We start from the raw sequence: 19,195 nt of genomic DNA on the forward strand, positions 1-19,195 counted from the left end.
TGGGTTTGCCAAGTTAAGCTGCCTAGCGATGGGCTTGCCACCTGGCACCCTCTCCATCCTCCCCTTGCAAGCCTTACCCAACACCCTCGGACCCGCCGGCCCATTTTTGAATTCTAGAGAAGCTTTTGAGAAATTCTGGAGAAGGGGTGATGGTGACACAAGAACATGCAATGCACGTGGGTTTGTTGCCGCTTCCAGGTCAGCTCTGGTGATGCTTCGAGGAAATAGGTACACACGCGGCGCGCCGGGTGCGGGTCCCTACTATTTGAGTCTAAGCTCAACTCCTAGTTTGACTAACTCGTAGGGGGAACTTTCCTTCAACCGCCATTTCCCATGAAATGGAAGAGGCCAGGAGGTCTCTTCATCGTCGTGCTCAGCTTTTCTGTGAGCTTCCATGGCGATTACTTACTTGATATGTTCCTGCATTTCCAAAATGGATTAGCTGCCTGCACTTTTCTTCATGCATCGTGATGCACACCTTAGACTGCATCTTTTGATTTCCGAGCTTTCGTAGCTTCGTGACAATGGTTAAAGCTCGAAGCAACAAGAACACTAGTTTTCTCCCGAGAAAAGCGCATTGCCATAGCAGTCAGGCGATCATCATGCCTGCTGTTGTTCAATTATCCAATACCTTTCCTCTCGGAGATGAAATTCCAGACCATGGCGTTCCCAATGAACTTGGTAAAGTGCAGAAGCCCCAACTACGAGAGGATACCGTCGATAAATGCCAGAGCTCCGAAACAGGCTATTCTGAAACAGTACAGATGAATCGAATTAAAGGACGGGATCAATCATCCCTGCCAGATGTCATTAATGGTTTAGCCGGTGGAGGTGATCGCGAGTTCTACTCAGATTTCGCAAGTGCCTCAGCCACGTGCAATGGTTCCTGTGACGCGATGGGATTGAAGGTTGCATTAGACAGAGGCTCTACCAGTGATGCCGCACTTGCATTTCAAAGATGGCGAAATTTCCAGCTGAAGGTGTTTTCAAAATTTGCACGTCTTGGTTAGGCGTTTCTGAATTGTTGCTCAAAGTGAAGACGTTTGACTTCTCTACAAGTCTATATACTGTCGTATTCCGATGAGCACTATTTAGTAAATTGGCCTTAAATATCAGCAAGAAGTCTAGCTGGCACAAGAATAGCCCGCAACCTACTTGCCTTAAGGGAGGCACTGAGTAGATTGTTTTGTGTTACTTATATCTCCCCTCTGTTAAAGTGAAAGGGGTTAGGGGAGAGCATACCACACCATCAGAACCTACGGCACATTCCGTTCATATACGAATGGATACAAGATTATATATCTAATTTGCAACCCTATTAGTCTGTTTACGCTTGGTCTTTACGCTTTAGGAACATGACAGAAATCGTTTGTGCAAATTGTCCTATGCATGTATAGTGCAGTTACATATTCAACACGTCCGAGCTCCATAAAATGCAAGGGTAGAATTAACAAAAAAGAACTCCTGGAGAAACACTAAAGGGACTAACAGATTGGAGACAAATGGTCCTTTCTCAAGGTCTTTGTTCTTAAAAGTAGGAGAACATGTTGAAGCTCAACGGCTTTGTGAAAATATCTGCAGCTTGCTCATGAGTTGGGCGATACACCACATCTGCTTTTTCAAAAAATAGTTTTTCACTGTAGGGCTCTTCAGTTCGTTTGGTGTGGGGATGGGGTTTTGCCCAGTTGGCTACCGCTTATATAGTAGGGGTTGAATCTTCAGAACTATTCAAGCTTGGACGATAGTCTTTAGAACCAAATAGCTTCACAAGCTGTGTTTGTGATGGCACGTCATTCAGCTTTTTCTGGTTTCTTGCTCTACCAAGAAATGCTTGCTACACCAAAATAAAAACAAATCTACTTGTGTATCTTGTGTCATCAATGCTACTGGCTGAATCTCCATACATGAGTGCACATAAACTCACCTCAGATTGCTGGTCATATTTTAGACCATAGTCTATGTTGCTCTCCTTAATGTAACTCAGCATTAGTGGTCCACTTAATAGGTGAATCTTCTGGGGCATTTGCAATATATCGCCTATTTCAAGGCTAGCCGTATAATCGTTAAAAAGATCAGATACCTATGAGCTAACGACATGCCCATAGAGTTTGTGTATTGAGATAGTTTTACATTGCATTCCACTGGAGTATCAAATGGTTTGGAATCATCCATTCGAAATTGCAATAGTACTTTGTCTATAAATCAAGTGTAGTAGACTTAGGGCAGACACGGGGAGGAGAGGCTTCTGTAGGCAGCACTGACAGTAGTGAGCAGAAGGGACTGTTTATAGGCACTGTAGCCCCTGATCAAATCGGGTGCAGGGGGGAATAAACAGTGTAAACAATCTGCCAGTCGGCAGTCTGTTCGGGTCAAACCTGACCCGGGTCTTTCTAGGATTTATCTTGGATTTTCATGTACTTTGGTCATACTTAATGGAAGTTCTTTTTTTTAGGGGGGTGGGGGCTTGACCCAGGGTCAGCCCCAAGTCGACCACCTGTCAGCACATGGTTGGCTGATTGACTCTGCTGACTGCTGGTTGGCCCTATAGATTTGTGGGTTAGCCAGCTAGCCAGCAGCAGGTGGAGGGGCCCCCAATAGGAATCTTTACTTCCGTAGTACCAGGACATTTTCCTCACATCGAGTCTTCCTCCAATCTACCTCCGAGTCGGCCAGAGGACCATCATATTGGTCTAGTTCTTGGCTCATCAACCCCCAGCAAGAAGATAGGCGGGTTGCCAGTCGGAGGAGAAGGGACACATCACCTTGGAGCTCCCTTGGAGTGCTCGTTGAGCCATAGAGCAGTTTGGGTGCTCCAATCGATCCATTCAGGACTTGGAACCTCCTCCTCTTCATCGATCTTGGGGGGAACATTGGTTCACATCCTCTGTGGCTTGGCGATTGGAGGGTTTAGGGGCACTAACTCGAGATGATCGAAGAGTCAATGTTCATGACCGCAACAATAACTATGGAAGGGTGCCATTGCACTTGGTTTATAAACACCTCTTGGATCTTGAAAGCTTGCCTGCTGGTGTTATGCTAATCTCAGCATCAGCACAGCTACTGCCTGCCGCACAAGGTAAAACAGTATTGCTAATCTGCTGATCTCAGTGCTTTTTGCAGCTTACTAATTCATTTTATTGACGAAGGTGATTTGCCCGATCTACGTTTCTTAAGCAATGACAAGTTCAACCAATTGACACTTAGGAAATATTATCTTGCAAACACTTCTTGCATTGAAGTTAGCATTAGGGATGTTCCTTACAAGTATTCTTGCAAGGAGAGATTGTAATAGGTAGAGGTAAGCTCATGTGATCGGCTGCAGATTGAAGTGCTTTGTCCCAGTTGGCTTTGCTTCTTTCTGTTGGGAGGGACCTGCAGGCACAAACGCTCATGAATTTCTCTACTTCCATCCTTCTCAACAATCTGAAATTCATGCACTGCACATTTCGATGTTGCAAAAAATAACATTGGAGTGCCCATGAAATTCTCTACTTTCATCCTTTGCAACAGTGCGAAACTCTAGTATTGTTACACCGAGTTAACATTTCGATGTTGCAAAAAAAAACATTGGATTCCAAGCTAGTGACACTTGGGATATTCTAACATAGCTAACGTGGGGATTTTGAATATACGGACTGACGCACGAATCCTGAGGCAGGCAGTTGTGGTTGATTGTACGGACTGTTGGCACACATTTCAATGCTAGTTGCAAGCTGTGTGCGGCCCATCTTTGCACGCATCACATCAGCTGCAGATTGAGGCAGGGAGAGCTGCAGAGAGACCATAGGACTTGCACACTATGCCAGATGGGGGAGATCAAGAGGGAGGAGCATTTTCTATGTGTTTGCCCAGTCTACTATGAGATCCGAGGACAATATCACTGCCTCTTTCAGGAGGGACATGGCTTTGGTCCCCACTCACACGGCTGATACATTTTCACGATCAGGTATGTTTTGGGCTCTACATGCTTGAGATGCGTCGACAAAGAGACACCCTGATGCGACAGGCCAGAGAGCAACATGGACTGATGCCATAGGTCACCGTTGATAGGTCACAGACTTTTGCTATAGACTTCTATACATCTGAGTCAGCTGCCAGTGTGGCTGAGGGAGAGGAGCTTGCTGAGATGAGAGCATCATGGATCAGCAGTAGTAGGAGTGTCCACCACGATGCGGCTAGACGAGGGACACACACTCCACTTGCGACACGGAGAGAGACCAGAGCACACACGATTGAGATCCGGTCTATCTCATCCCTTCTCAGAGGCGTTCGCTAGCGACGAGGCATCGCCCTTGACGTAGCCCACCGGATCGAGAGGTCGAGGAGACCACACCCTCCCCGACGTCGCGAGACAGCTCGATAGGCATAGATACAAGAGCTTCTCACATCTCATCAGAGTGCCACTAGGTTACCTGGATATGTGGAACCTGAGCATGTACTAGGAGTGCTAGCCCTGAGTACTTGACACTCTTCTGTTACTCTGCTACACTAGTATTATGTTCACTGGTTTAGCATGTTAGCACTTTAGCTTTAGCTTTCAGTTTTTCAGTTTTCAGCAAGGGTCTTAGTGAACCCTTTGCTTCAGCCCTCAGTGGCTTGTATGAGGTACCTTTTGGATTCACACTTTGTCTCATAGGCTCGCGAGGCCTTTTGCAGACATTAATATATCTTTCTTTCTTTCTCTCTCTCTCTCTCTTCAAGCTGCTCATTTCTCCTGCTAGCCCTTGCTTTGTGATCTGCTGCCCTCTGGAGGGGTTCTAACCCGGAAGAGAGCGCTTGGGAGCTAGTTGGATGCCATTTGGAGCTGGTTCGAACTTATCTGCTTTCGTTTCTTCATTTTTTCGTGATGATTGAGGGTCAACTGTGCGTTGATGGCACCACGGACCCTCCCTTACAGGCAGGAGATATTCATGTCCTAGTTCCTTGTGCTGATGAGGTTGCTCATGTCCCTTCAAATGTTCATGTGAAGGAGCTTTCTTCTATGGAGCAAGCCATTGCTGAAACCCGTACCTTAGTCCAGGCTAATGCTACTTTTATGGCCGAGCTCCATTAGCAGCCCCCTTTCTCTTTTGCTCCTACTTCTTCGCCTCTTGACAGAGGCAAGGGGATTATCGCTTCTACTCCATCATCCGTAGGGATCCTCCGCACACCTGCACTAGAAGCATCATTCAGGTATTCTTTTGCAGTTCTGGTAGACATGGCAGAGTTTGAGTTAGAGGAGTCTGTACCCTCTACCCTTGGGGAGCACCTTGTTCAGATCACAGCTTCCCCTTCTGTAGGTGTGGGAGTGCTTTCCCCAGTTGACTTCCCTCTTGATAGGAGTAATTTTTTTCCAAGAGATGGTTGTCTCCGCTACTAGATCAAGTAGAAGAAAGACCTTTAATGATGCCCAAATTCTGATAATGATCCAACTGACAAAGAAGAGGTTTTGTAGCATTGAAGGCACCTAGAAGACTAGAAAACTTGAATTAACACCTAATGACCACTAACAAAGAGGACTAGTTAATCTTAAATTGGTGAAGCCAAAAAAGAAGGTCAGCTTGACCAAGTCCAAATGACAAACACGAAGGCCCAAAAGGGCCAAAAATCTCCCATACCTTCCCATAGTCCCTTGATAGGGCCAAAAAAGAAAGTCTCTGGACATGGGTCAGTTTCTTTCCCTTCTATTTCTCAAACTTCTCACCCAATTTCTAAGCACACCATTGAAATTTTTCTTTGAGAGACCCACAAGAACATCCCAGGTATCTAAATATTTAACCTGGCTTATACCACTTGAACTCAAATCTACACACCCAATTAGAGGAATACCATTCCAACCTAACCATAATGCTATAGTTTTTTTCACATTGATCTTAGAATCAAAAGATATAGCAAAGTCATAAAAAACCTTGAGAAGACTCCTAATATTTTTTGGAGATCCCAACCAACAAACTAGTGTTGTCATTCGTAACAAGTTGTGAACAAAAAGAAGAGCTATCCACAACAAAGGAAGACCTTTAATGATGCCCAAATTCTGATAATGATCGAGCTAACAAAGAAGAGGTTTCATAGAAATTGCAAACAATAGGGGAGCTAAGGGGCATCCATGTCTTTGCATCTTATGGGCTTCTTCTCTGAAGGAAGATCTGTCAAGGTCCAAGTCTGGTTTTTGAGAAGAGCATTGTTCTCTTCATCCATTGCATGCTGCCACTCAGGGACTTGCACTGCATCTTGAAAGGAGGTTGGCTCATCAAACTCCATCCCTCGTTGGATATAATAACCTTCTGCTTGACTGGATCATAGAGTCGGTATCCCTTCGACTCTACAACATATCCAAGAAAAACACACTTGATTGATTTGATAATGATAACCATTCAAAGAGAGCTTATATGGTTTCTTGTTTTCTAGGATTCTATGTGTAGAGCATATCGACAAAACCAGCATTTTTTGTATCTATTTGTTGGTTTTTCATCCGGCCTCTTCCTCTCGCCGATGAGGATTGTCAGTTGGAACGTTCAGGTGTACCTCACCGCCGCCATAGGCAGCTAATTTTTACCCAACTTCATCCAGATGTTACTGGGGGCCCCATTGATATTCTCATGATTCAGGAACACAAATTGGATGTCAGAGATTGTGCCAAGTCGGGTAAGCTTCTCTCAGGGCATACTTTTTGATCACCCGCCTTGGGCACCAGGGGAGGTACTTGCATTTCTGTTTCTTCTTCGATGCTACCCTTGGTGATTGGGGATCATAGTTCCCTTTAGAGCTCAGTGGATCATTCTTTTGATTGGTGGGCGTAAGGCTGGTTTCTGAAACCCTATGCCCCCAATTCAAGAGGAGACCGTATCCTTCTATGGAAGGAGCTGCTTTCTTCATGCATTGCAGAGTCTTGGATCATTGGGGGTGATTTCAACATGGTTGAAATGCCCACAGACAAAAGAGGAGGTAGGGAAGGCGGTATCCATTCCCTAGAGAGAGCAGCTTGGGATGCCTTCCTTTTTCGGTACAATGGCAGAGATGCTTGGCATGATGATACTTTCCACACTCAGCCACAATCATTTCTGTTTTCTTGGTCGAATAGGAGGTTGTAGATGCCTATCCATGCATGGATTGACAATATCTTATGTGGATGATTGGGGCTCTAGACAGAGGTGGGACAGTATGCATTACACCTGGGGTGTCCACTTCAGATCATTTTCCAGTTGTTCTATTTGTTTTAGATCCTCATGTGAGGAGCCGCTTTGCCAGTATCAGAATTCCAGATGGCTTTTACGTAGAGGAGGGTCTCACAGAGGTAGTGTTGCGGACTTGGGTATCTCACATGCATGATGGGCAGCTTTCCCCGTCAGATATAGCTGCAGCCCTCTGAGATATTAGTGAGTTTTATAATTCAGTTGCTCATATAAGGAGAGGTGAGATCCTCAAGCGAGAGATGGGTATTCGCCAGCAGTGGCTGCTCTTCAGAGGGAAGAGCAGAAGAGGCCTACAGATACTTGGGTTCAGGAGTGCCTTGCTGCAGCAAGGGCTCAGCAGCAGTCGTTGTTAGATCAGAGAGTAGAGTATGCCTTTCATGCCAGAGAGTCATTTTGGACTCTAATGAGAAATAGAGTCAACAAACAGTAAGGGTGGATTATTCATAAGGATAAGGCTGGATTTGCATTCCAATGTCTTTTACATGCCTCATCAACTTGCGGGTTTAGTACTTCTTCCTTTTTCTTCGCTGGATTTCTTTGCTGGTAATAGATGCATGTATGACAGGTCTCTGTTGAGTAGAGCCATGGCGGGAATCCCTTTCATTTGCATTTACGAAGCTATGTCAAACTTCTCAGGTTAGCTAGACAAAAAAAGACCACTTGGATGTATGCGCATTGGACTACATATGCAGTTCCGTAGAATGAGAAGCTTCTACATGGACTTCGTAAATAATCACTTGCAGTTTAGGGTGCAAAAATGTGTTGGGTGTGAGAATATCTGAATTGCAAAAACGTGTTGGCTGTGACTTCTACGTCCACTATGGTGTTAATGGTATAAGGGAGTTTGAGGTGGTATTAAGACCATCCCTAAGGCCATGCCTTTTACTCCTTTCTCCTAATTAATCGTTACATTGGGGACTTCCTTTGCCACAAACCAATCTTTTTGAGATAGCTTACACTGTAGTGGAATTTTCAGCTGTGACGTGTGCCTTGGGTTGGCAAATATTACACGGATCATTCCTTACCAAGGCTGGGGGATGGATTCTCAGTATTATAGCAGGCCGTTGTGTGCCATCATATCTTTTACTGCGAGGCCACATCCCTCTCATAGGAGAGGTGTTACCCAGAAGCCAATCCATGCAGATTTTGGCAATGTGGTGTCTTCAATTACTGCAGTGTCTTCTCACAATTTGGAAGATGAATTTATACGCATTGATGTCGATGTGCTTAGCCATTGATGACGACTGTTAATGAGAGTAAGCCTTACGAGGGAAAATAATCTATGGGTGCTCCGGGCGCTTTGTATGGTGTCATAAGCTTTTAGATCTTATATGACGCAAGGGTGCTCAATACACAGCTCTGTTAGTAATCTCATAGTTGGACCAATAATCTAGTGTGCGGACGACTAGAATGAGATAAGTTATCCACAGCGTAACTTTTTGCAACGCAATACCTTTGAGGCTTTCGTTTAATTGCTGCTAGGATTTTTTCCTTGTAATCATGGATCTGACATTGTCCTGTTATCATTTGAATAAGAGGGGGCCTAATATTAGCAGAACTTCTGGGTCTGTGGAAGATTTGATCAAATTAGCCAAGGTTAGATGCCTGAACAAGCCATTTCAAGCCAACCATATGCACTGCTGTGGAAAACCTGTGTCAAAGGACACCGTTTTATGTCTCCTGGGTGATTGCACAAAAAAGGACGACCTAGCAGCCAGAAGGCAAGTGCATTCTAGGTAATGTCCAGGTTACTCCAATGGAGCTCGAGGGCAATCTTCTATCTCATCATGCCATTGCAGATGCAACTTACATTCCATGGGTGCTTCAAATTGGTTCTCATGCAATTGAAATAAGGCTGCAATCATGAAAGAATCCTTACGTCGTGCAAGATTTCATTGATGGGGGATGGAATCACTCATGGGGCCTTGCATTCTCAATCTTCCTTCAAATGAGCAACAACAAAGCTCACATGTTGTACTGCTGCGGAAATTGCTATTGTGCTTCATCAAACAATCATGCAATTGATATAATGCCACAGCATTGCACAGGTTCCCTATTAGTTTGAGTAATAACTCCAGATCTGTAAACTCTTGATGATCTATGGCTCAGTGAGGCCAGGAGACTGGATCCTTAAGAAACTATATTGCCAGGATTAAACATCTGAACTTGTGATGTGAACCCCATGAGAGGATGAGTGATGTGCATCTTTTGCCACGCTTCCTCATAGGGCTCGGGGATGCTAAGTTGCATGATCATCTGTTTGCATAGGCAGTATCAACACTGGTTGTGACATGCTACAGAGTTCAAACCACCGTCACCGAAGTTAGTTGCTTTTAGGTTTTAGTGCCAATCAGAAGAATAGGAAATTTGTGCTTTAATTTTGGATAGTGCTTATTTGTTTTCCAAATAAGGGATACTAAACTGCTACATGTTGTCTCAGACAGTATTCAGTCAAGAGCTTCAGAGAGTGCTGGAAGAAGCTCAAAGAGATGAGGCTCGTTTGTCATCCTTGGAAGAGGAGATCAACAGAAAAGAACAGCATTTAGTACATGCACTTGCAGACTCTGCTCAGTTACGAGCCCAGCTCTCTGCAGTGGAGGACATCAATAGACAGCATCATAGTTCCGCAGATGTACTACATTCTGAACCTATTAATTGTCATTGCTTAGAAAATTTTAGCCTGAATGCTGTAGCAACTCACAAATTTTAAGCTGACAAATCTCTCTACTAGAAATCTTTCTACAGATGTACACCCTGATTGTGCATTGTCATTGCTTAGAAAATATCAGCCTGAACGCTGTAGCAGCTCAAATTTTTTAGCTGACAAATCTTTCTACTAGTAAAAAAGTTGGTATAAATTGGACTTTTTATTCATGGTATATTTAAACTTTCTGCACAGGTATGTGCTTCCTAAATCATTTAGATATGGCAATTTTACAAGTATTTTAGAAATTAAGCAGTGCAAGAGATATGTCTTAGTTGTTGGAGGACTTGTGTTGTTTCCTAGCAGCTGATATTCTTGAAGAGCTGATTTTGCAGTTTTTATGTTTTTAAAACTATGCTTCACATTTTTCTTGCATTCCTATGGGCTTATTTTTGAAATGTGGTGCAAAGAAATGGCTCTTGTACTCCTGCAAGGTGTTAGCCTGGCTGTTAAGTCACTAAGCCTTCTGGCCCGGGTGCTTTTCCCTCTCTATGCTGAGAAGGGCTGATGGGCTGCTGTACGTTAATAATTCGGCACCAGGGTGCCCTGCAGAGGCATAGAGATATCAAGGCACATCAGATTCTGTGGAGGATGTAAGCAAAGCTGTACAGTAGAGCTGTGCAGAACATGAGGTTAGATTTTTAATGTTACAATAAAAGGCGTACACATCTGTTACAAGACTTTATAAAGTTTGTTCTAAAACTTTCTAGACTAGGATGGGTTGCACATAGTCACCGATCCGTACATGTTTCTTTGACCTCTTGCTGGAATCTTTTGTTGGTGAATTAATACCGAACAAAGCATATTCCACATTTATTTTAATTAGCTCCAACAAGCATGAAAGTCTGATGAAAGTTGTAAGATATCATGTCACATATTAAGCAATGTATAGTACGGCCTTTCGTACCTGCTGTACGGTCGACCGTACAGCCTGTACGGTCAACTGCGCAACCTCCTTTCTGCTCTTTTGAGCTTTTAACATTTTCCCCTCTGTGTAGATGTAATTCACCCCTTCCTGAATACTTGATGGTATTTAAGAAAAAAATACTTTTTACAAAGGATGCTTTAGAAATAATGGCATAACATTGCTTATGAAGAGGGTGCTTGTGCCATAAAGATGTGACCTTAGGCTAACTTGATTCACAACAATGATAGTCATTTCACTTAGAACGACGCCATACTCTAGAGAAAAGGAAAAAAAAGACACAAAAAGAAAGAAAGAAATAAAATTTATTAAAATTCTTCGGAAGACCAAAAAGGATCTATGAGACTAAAATAAACTGATACAATGGGCTGAGGAGTGGAGCCACTAAGCGAGCATCAACACCCAAAACAAATAGACATAATAGTCCTGATGATCATGGCGGCATTGGTACATGAAGAGAGAACACTCTCTGAGCTCATGAAGTGGAAGCCAACGAGAGCATTGACCTTAGGAAAGGGGTGTCAAAGTGTGAGGCTGCTGTGGTGTCAAAAACCTGGTGATAGAGCGTTGGCAGCTGTCGAGATGTGCAACCCGTTGTAGTCTCCTGGTTGTAGCCCTGTGGCGGACAAGTGCCACAGTCACTCCTGTGGGTTGTTCTTCCACTCTCATGAGCATGGAGGGGAGGTCCCCTAATGTGATTTGTGCCTCAGTACCCTGACGAGTCTGGATTGAGTCTGGATTGTCTTTGACTCTGGCTCAGGTCCACGCAGCCGTCATCGCGTCATGCTTGTCGGTGCTGTCTAGCTGGAAGAACTCAATGATCATGCTATGAGTAGATTCTGGCTGTGTGCTATGATCTCCCCTACATGCCCTGAGCAGCCACTTCTTGTGCAGTATAGCCTCATGGATGAAGGCTGCCAAGCATCTCTAGTTTGGGTAGGACAAGAAGCTGGGTAGGGATCCGAAACAATCTCTAAAAAGGCAGTGGTACCGACCTTTGATCTCGTAGTACACAGGGCATCTTGTGATATATCTTGACAAAGAGGGCTTTCCTGCCTTGAACCTCCCATCCACGGGTCCCCCTAGTAGAGCTCTCATCCTCGAGCTATTCCTTCGTAAGCTCTCGTCATTGGACCTCCTTTCAAATGGAGCTCCATCGTTTTGGAACCCTCCCCCATGCCCACCAATGCCTGCCATGTGGATCCCTCGTGTTGTGCCATGTGTCTATAATAGATCCTTTATTAGAAGCAAACATTGTCAAGCCCTTTGGTTTCCCGCCTCACCACAACCAAGCTGGATGCTTTCACGATTATGGTCTATCTAAAATTCTTTTTGGTTCATGTGGCAAAGTAGCAGGTTCAACGAGTTCAACTAGGACTTCATTTCCAATGAGATTATCATCATCTCCTTACTTTTTTTTTTACCTACTCACATGAAAAATTGGATGAACTCTACATCTCTCTGGTACTGCTAATTTGTAAGCAAGTTATTATGAATGGCCTACAATATCTAGGAGACAACTTCGAACATTTACATTTCGGAAGATTCAGGTACCCTGAGATAGACTTTCTCATTTTCTACAAACTCCAACCTTCTACAGTGGGGGTTTGCATAACTTTTCTTTTGATGCTATCTTTAGCTAATTTAAACATTTGATTCATATCCTCAAGAAAGTCTTTGGCCGCTTGAACCTTCTCTTTTTCGAGTCCCACTGCAACCAGGGCTCTAGGTTGAAAGCCATACATCATCATAAATGGGCTAAAACCTGTAGTTGAATGTTTGGCATTGTTATATGCAAATTCTAATATGGGCAAGTATTGTTCCCAATTAGTTTGTTGCTTGGTCTCGAGTCTGAGTTGATGATGCAAGGCCTTACACTCATCATCGTACTAGCTACTATAGGGGACCGATCCAATAGGTGGGTGGGTGGGTAGATCTAGTGGTGTGAAGGAAAGACTGGAGGGCAGCATCTTGTAGGAAGCATGTGATAAGGGCGAATTTATCCTCTAGTAGGGGGATACCATCGAGCTGGAGTGATGAGTGTTATAAGTAGGGGCTAGTCTATGGTCAAAGTGGACTCTTAGTGGAAAATGGTGTAAAATGGAGTGAGGTGTGTTGGGTGGATGGATAGGCTGAAAAATAGGTATGTATAGTCAACTCTAGGTGGGGATGGAGAGATAGAGAAGTCTGTGATGTGGGAGGCAAAGGTGGGGGCCCCATGAGATAGTTGAGAAAGTACACTCAAAATAGTATCTCATACAAGCGACCAAGAGCTGATGCAAGGGTTCGAAAGGGCCCTTGCTAAGTGCTATACTAAGAAACTCAAAAACTAGAACTCAAAACTAAAATCCTATGGTAGGGGGCATGGCCTCCATGATCTTTGTATTCAGTGGGCCATGCCAAAAGTGATACCTCCACTCTTAGGTCCCCCCCCTTGAGTAGATCCAGCTTCCATCGTGTGTGCTTTGGCCTATCTCTGCCTTGTGTGTGGTCTTTGTGGCTCTGGCTCCACAACTCTTCCTCAGCCTCTTCTTGCAAATCCACTCTACCCTCGTATCAGCTAGCTCCTCCTCCTCCACTCCAATGTGCCTGGTGCCGACTCGAACATTTAGAAGTCTGTGACATGCTACTGTGTCCATTCTAGCTCTGTCTCCCATGTAACTGGTGCCTTCTACTATCTGAGCTGACTTAATACATGGATTTGGCTCTATGGAGGTGTCCCTATTAAGTATTTGTAGTGCGACCACAAGGAGTAGGAGTTGATTGATGTGCACCAAGAGAGGAGCCTCCCTTTCTTTTGCTACATCGCCAGTAATACTAGAAAGTATCAACTCTTAGACGCTAGAAGCCCTCTAGAGGTCATCATTGGCAGACATTTCAGATTTCTGTTGATTTGCAAAAATCTTTGGAAGAGACTCTGGAGATCCCTCAAGAATAGAACAATCACTCTTTTCTTTTGGCTTTTTGTCCACGGAGGGATTGCGGTGAACCAGTGGTGGTCCATGGTCGGGAAAGCCTCTTTTTGTCCTCGACGCCATGCTATGAGGAGTCTATTTAACATTGTTTATGGGATTGCAGACAGGTGAGGACCATCTAAAGGGAATTGCTAGTCTTTCGAGCACTTTTGTCCCCTTTCCCTTCTTTATAACCCGGAGCTTAGTGGCTTGGCTTTCTCTCTCGGGCCTCAGATGTTTTACGAGACATGACTCTTCTTGGAATGTCAGTTTGACGACATTGAGCAGAATCATGCTCTTTGGATGATGTTTCTGGCTCTACTTACAGACATGCACATGCCTCATTGGACACCAGGGATATTGTGGCGAGCATTTCAGCGTGGCACATTTGGAGAGCCATATGTATAGAGGCTTTTGATGGCTCCTAGTTCCACCCTTCACACACTTGCCTAGTATATGGACAGATACTACATAGATCTTGATGGCCATTTGGGTGAGCATGCAGGGATCTTCCCGGGCAGCTTTTGCTAGAAGGGATATTTTCCTTAGGGAGTGGATTGGCTTCCTATTTTTCTCGAACTCCTCTATTGAGTTTCGTTTAGTTCAGAGGATCCACACTTGAGGTGGCGCCAAATACATAAGGTGGGGGGAAAGAGTTCTCCATGAGATGCTGGTGCGTGCCAAGTGTCTACACAGCAAAGATGTTCTCAAAACAAAACAAAAAGGTGCCATTTTCAGCCTCAACCTTGGATTTTCTCTAGCTCTCTTGGATGAGCATGTTATTTGCCCCCTACTGGGGGTGTTTGTTTCCTCATGCTTTGCATAATGCATTTCTACCATGAGCTTGCTCGTGGTGTTTCTTTCATATTTAATAGAAGTCCTTTCTTTGAAATAAAAAACTGCATGCATGTGCATGCAAAAGTGCTTGATCATTGCATGCATCTTTGTGGGATTGCATGTGAGTGGATGCAAGTGTGCTTGATAAAGTTTGAGCTCACATGCAAACATATCTGGTTGCATGGATCTACATGTAGTTGCAAGAGCGCATGTAGTTGCATGAATCTACATGCATATTTACAGCCATTTTCCTATTCCAGTTTGAGATGACTCAAGTCCAAAGGGGTACTAGCACATGGTTGATGTGCATTGTTCTATCTCTTGTATTCCATGGCACTCTAGCCAAGTTTGTAGAGTCAAGGGCCTTAACCGAGCATAGAAGCTTTGAAGAATGCAAGTTAGTCAAGGATTGGAATCTACCATTTTTGGTTTTGTTCTTTGATTGGGTTGAGCTTTACCTCCCCTTCATGAGACTAGCTATTGAATCTTTCTTATTCCTTGTTTTCTTTCAAAGACAGAATACTTAAGTTTTTGCAAATATGGTAACCAGATCATCGCGGAGTCCTTGAGATGACAATCACATCAGCACTAAATGCTGCACTCAAGTGACTCTTGATGTTGACAGTGCTTGAATTGATGCAGAAAGGATCTAGAACGGGTTTAAAATCTCACTCAGCCAACATTTAGTGTGTGCAAAGCTCTCAGATTCATGCACTTAGGAGCCGTAAAAAGGTGTATGTGTAATGTTTTTGAAATTCCTCCTGGATGCTCAAAGAATTGCACTCATCCAAAAAAGCAGTTGACATTTTACATATAGTTCAAGCCTGCAGGATGTATAGGCTAGTTGCAATCTAACTATTCTTTGGGCTGTGTGAGAATAAATCCAAAAGTTATAGGACAAGTAAGAAAATATGACTCTGATTCCCATGCATGAACCCAGTTTATTGGAACCAGTTATTTATCCAAGCATTAATCTTCATTAATCAAGTTATGATGAAGCCAATTCATCATAATTTGCTACATTGGAGTGGCAGCTAGCCAAACCTTACATTCTGGTGTAGAGTCATCCAGAGCTATTTTCTCAAACTCAGGGATAAGGTGTTGGATTTACCTCCCTTTTAAATATGGCAGGGCATCTAAACACTATGTCAATCACTTCACTTGCTTCAGTCAGTTTCCTTCATGGCAGCTTGAGAATATCTGTAGCATGTTAACTGCTTTCTATCTTTCTCTTCTTCCTCTTCTTTGTCGTTCACTACTGTAAGCAATAATTGTTGGCATGGTTTGACCTTAGCAAGAGCCTTTGGTTTCTGTGCTATTGTGCCATATTGAAATGTATGTGCAATGAGCTGAAATGTTTTTTATAATGCCTCTCTATTGAAGCATTAAATGTTTCACTTGAAAAGAATTGCAGGAAGATTTGTTTAAATCTTTGAAAAGAGCAAGTGCATCGGAAGCAGAGCTTGAGAGGTACAATCGGGAAATAAGAAAGCTTCGTGACAAACTTAAGTCTATGGAAGATGAAGAAAGTAGATTGGACTCAGAGCTAAAAGCCAATTTAGTCTTTTTACAAAAGGAGAAAGATGGTATGGCCGAAGAAAATCGTATCTTGCTTGAGCAGGTGATTTGGTCCTATGCTTAAAAATCCACTGTTATGGTTTGTATTACAGAATTTTCTGTTTTAATAGGTATTGTTCTTGTAAACTTAATGCATTATCTGTTTCGATGCTTTCTTTCAGTTATCTTGTGCTCAAATGTCTAGCTTGCTTTGTGATTTTATATAATAATGAAGCAAGATAGCACAATGTTAATAGTTATTTGATACAAAGCGTTGCTGTTGAGTTGATCAACTCAATGATACAGAAAGAATAGGATTAGTTCAGACATTGTGACTTTCTAGAGTCTATTGTCACACTATATAGTGTTGTACTTGTCTATTGTCTATTACATCAGTCAACATCAAGCTTTATATCATGTGAGTATTTTGGTTATCATTGCCTAGCACTCGTTCTTTCATTTGCTTTCCATTTTGCCTTTCCATTATGCTTTCCATATTTCCATTCCGTTCCTAGTTAGCTTGACATTCTCCTCCTTTCGTGTCTCTTCATATGGTATCAGAGCCACCTCCAAGAGGTTGAGGTAAGAGAGTAGCCATGAAGCTACCTTCCCTCCTCCTCATTGGAAGGTCCTCTCTTCCACTTGGAGGGCTAGTCTCTCCTCCTCTCCTTCCTCGAGCACTCCCTCTTCTACCCAAGCCTCACCATGTTCTTTCCTTGCCATCAACTACCCCTTCTTCAGCCACCTTAGTAACCTCGCCTCCAGCTACTTCAATGATCTGCAAACAGGCCGTACAAGCCGTACAGTCCGTACGGACTGTACGGACTGTTTTCGTGCAGTCCCATGCCGTACCAGCCTGCAAGCCTGCCCGTACACCTGCTGCTCACGCTCCCTCGCCATTTTCCCTCGGGACGTCACCAATAGTAGCTGCTCCAGCCTCGAAATGCGTGTCCAACAGTAGCTGCTTCTGCCCTCGCCATTCTACACTCGAAATCCACGCCATCTCAGCTCTCTTCTGCTCGCCACAAGGTCGCCTTCCCTGCTCACTTGCTGCCCACGCTGCACTTGCTGTCCACGCTGCCTACAAATTCCGTCTATCTCCAGCTCTTCTCTGTCCTGCAACAGACCCTCTTCTCTGCCCGTTACTTGCTCCACATCCCGTCAACAACAAGTGAAGCTGCTCCGAGATTGATGTGAGCTCCAAACAGTTCCCAACTTCTCCGATTCCCACCCCGATTGTCCTTGGTGCCCAAGCTCCACTTTTGACCGACTCTCCGAGTGCTCGTGACACCTCTGGCTTCTACTTCGACATCGGTGACTCTCCCTTAGCCATTTTGAGAGTCACTATGTGAGTGCTCCATTTAGCTACCCCATAGACTTCACCGACACATCTTTTGGGGCATTCCTGCCTAGCGCTTCTCTGAAATCGTCATCGTCTCGCAGGGATGTGCACACGTATGCAATGGCTACTTGGAGGACATCTCTTATCATAAGAGATCTATTTTTTATTACTACATGCTTGATGTATTTTGGGGTCCTCTGCCGTGGGTAGTCCCCCTAAAATGATATGTACTGAGTGTTTGGTTTTCATTGAGTCTAAAGGTCCTCTGCCTTGGATAGTCCTCCTAAAAATGATGTATTGGTTTTTCTTTTTTTTTTGTGTAGCTTCCTAACATGTACTGTTATGAAGCCAAGGGGGGATGTACTGTGGGAGCCATATGTATTGGCTTTGATAGCTATATTTGTTTATCAGGCCTGGCTTGAGAGTTCTAGGATGTTGGTGCATTGGTCTCTTAGACCTCTGAGTTGGTCATGCATCCATGCATGATGAGCCTCTGAGCCATGCTAGATGAGATTTATATGTTATGCTCACTAGCCTCTGAGCCATGCTCACTTGCCTCTAAGATTGTGTGGGAACCATGTCTATAGTTCTAGACGGGCATGCACAGTTTGATGACCGTCATTGTCATGTTCTGTTCCAGTAGTCTCTCACCTTGCCTTCATGGGGGGGTGTTGGAATATGAAGCCAAAGTGAGTGTACTAGGTGTCTAGGGGGTGTTTTATAGTCTAGTGAATCCTAGACATGCCACGTGTCATATTGGGAGATATCCCATAGACATTGTGACTTTCTAGAGTCTAATGTCACACTATATAGTGTTGTACTTGTCTATTGTCTATTACATCAGTCAACATCAAGCTTTATATCATGTGAGTATTTTGGTTATCATTGCCTAGCACTTGTTCTTTCATTTGCTTTCCATTTTTCCTTTCCATTGGGAGTCCATAATCTAATTAGTGCTCCAGATTGTGGTCAAGGTATGTCTTGGAAGTCATGATCTTGTTTCCTTTTTCCCCCTAAAAAAAGAGACTTCTGTTAACAAAACCCACCCTTTCAAATGAAACCTATGCAATAGCAGCAAGAGATGATGGTGAGAGCTTGACGTATGCTAGACTAGACGAGGAAGAAGCTGCCATCTTGGATTGGATGGGGGCCGTGGGATCCTTAGCCATCAACATGGTGGACTTATGCCCAGAAGAGGATCCTATGAAGCCCATCTTGGGACTTCACGAACGGTGCAAGAGGTGAGCCAGGAAGCATCTGCACCTGGTTTGGCTGACCTAATGTATGAACAGATGCCTTTTGGTCTTTGTAATAATCCCCACATATATCAGCGGGTAATGACCACAAGTACCAGACAAGGTGGTGGAGAGGTCAGCGGGGTGACTCAAAGACAAGACCATGAAGCAGCAATGGAGACACACGACATGGATGCCTCATACCAGGAAAAAGACCATGGGGTCACAACAGAGGAAGAGGAATCCGATGAGACTAATAGTGCTATACAAGAAGATGATGAACTGGCTAAGCACAACGATGGTACTGAAGAAGACACTCATGGATTTGCGGAAGAAGAGGATGACCACATACTGACTAATATCACCTCTGTGTCACCCCTTGTTCACTCCTTGGTCATCCCTTGTTCACCACTTTGTCACCCATGTTCACCCCTATGACACCCCTGTTCACCCCATGTTCACCTCTGTG

The 19,195-nt window shown here is 44.0% G+C and overlaps 1 protein-coding gene across 1 annotated transcript in view; it reads left to right on the forward strand.

Annotated features, from left to right (window-relative positions):
• The first annotated feature begins 336 nt into the window (after positions 1–336).
• The window catches only part of LOC147904600 (uncharacterized), an 86,101-nt gene continuing 67,242 nt past the window's right edge, over positions 337–19,195 (forward strand). Inside the window, exons 1-3 of the mRNA XM_087391846.1 lie at positions 337–980; positions 9,613–9,804; positions 16,007–16,213. Coding sequence (XP_087247972.1) covers positions 525–980; positions 9,613–9,804; positions 16,007–16,213 — 855 coding nt within the window. The 5' untranslated portion in view covers positions 337–524. The remainder of the gene's footprint in view (positions 981–9,612; positions 9,805–16,006; positions 16,214–19,195) is intronic.

This window comes from Dipteris shenzhenensis, chromosome 2 (assembly GCF_047967505.1).
Source record: "Dipteris shenzhenensis isolate YYH24624 ecotype China chromosome 2, Dip_SZ_1.0, whole genome shotgun sequence".
NCBI lineage: Eukaryota > Viridiplantae > Streptophyta > Polypodiopsida > Gleicheniales > Dipteridaceae > Dipteris > Dipteris shenzhenensis.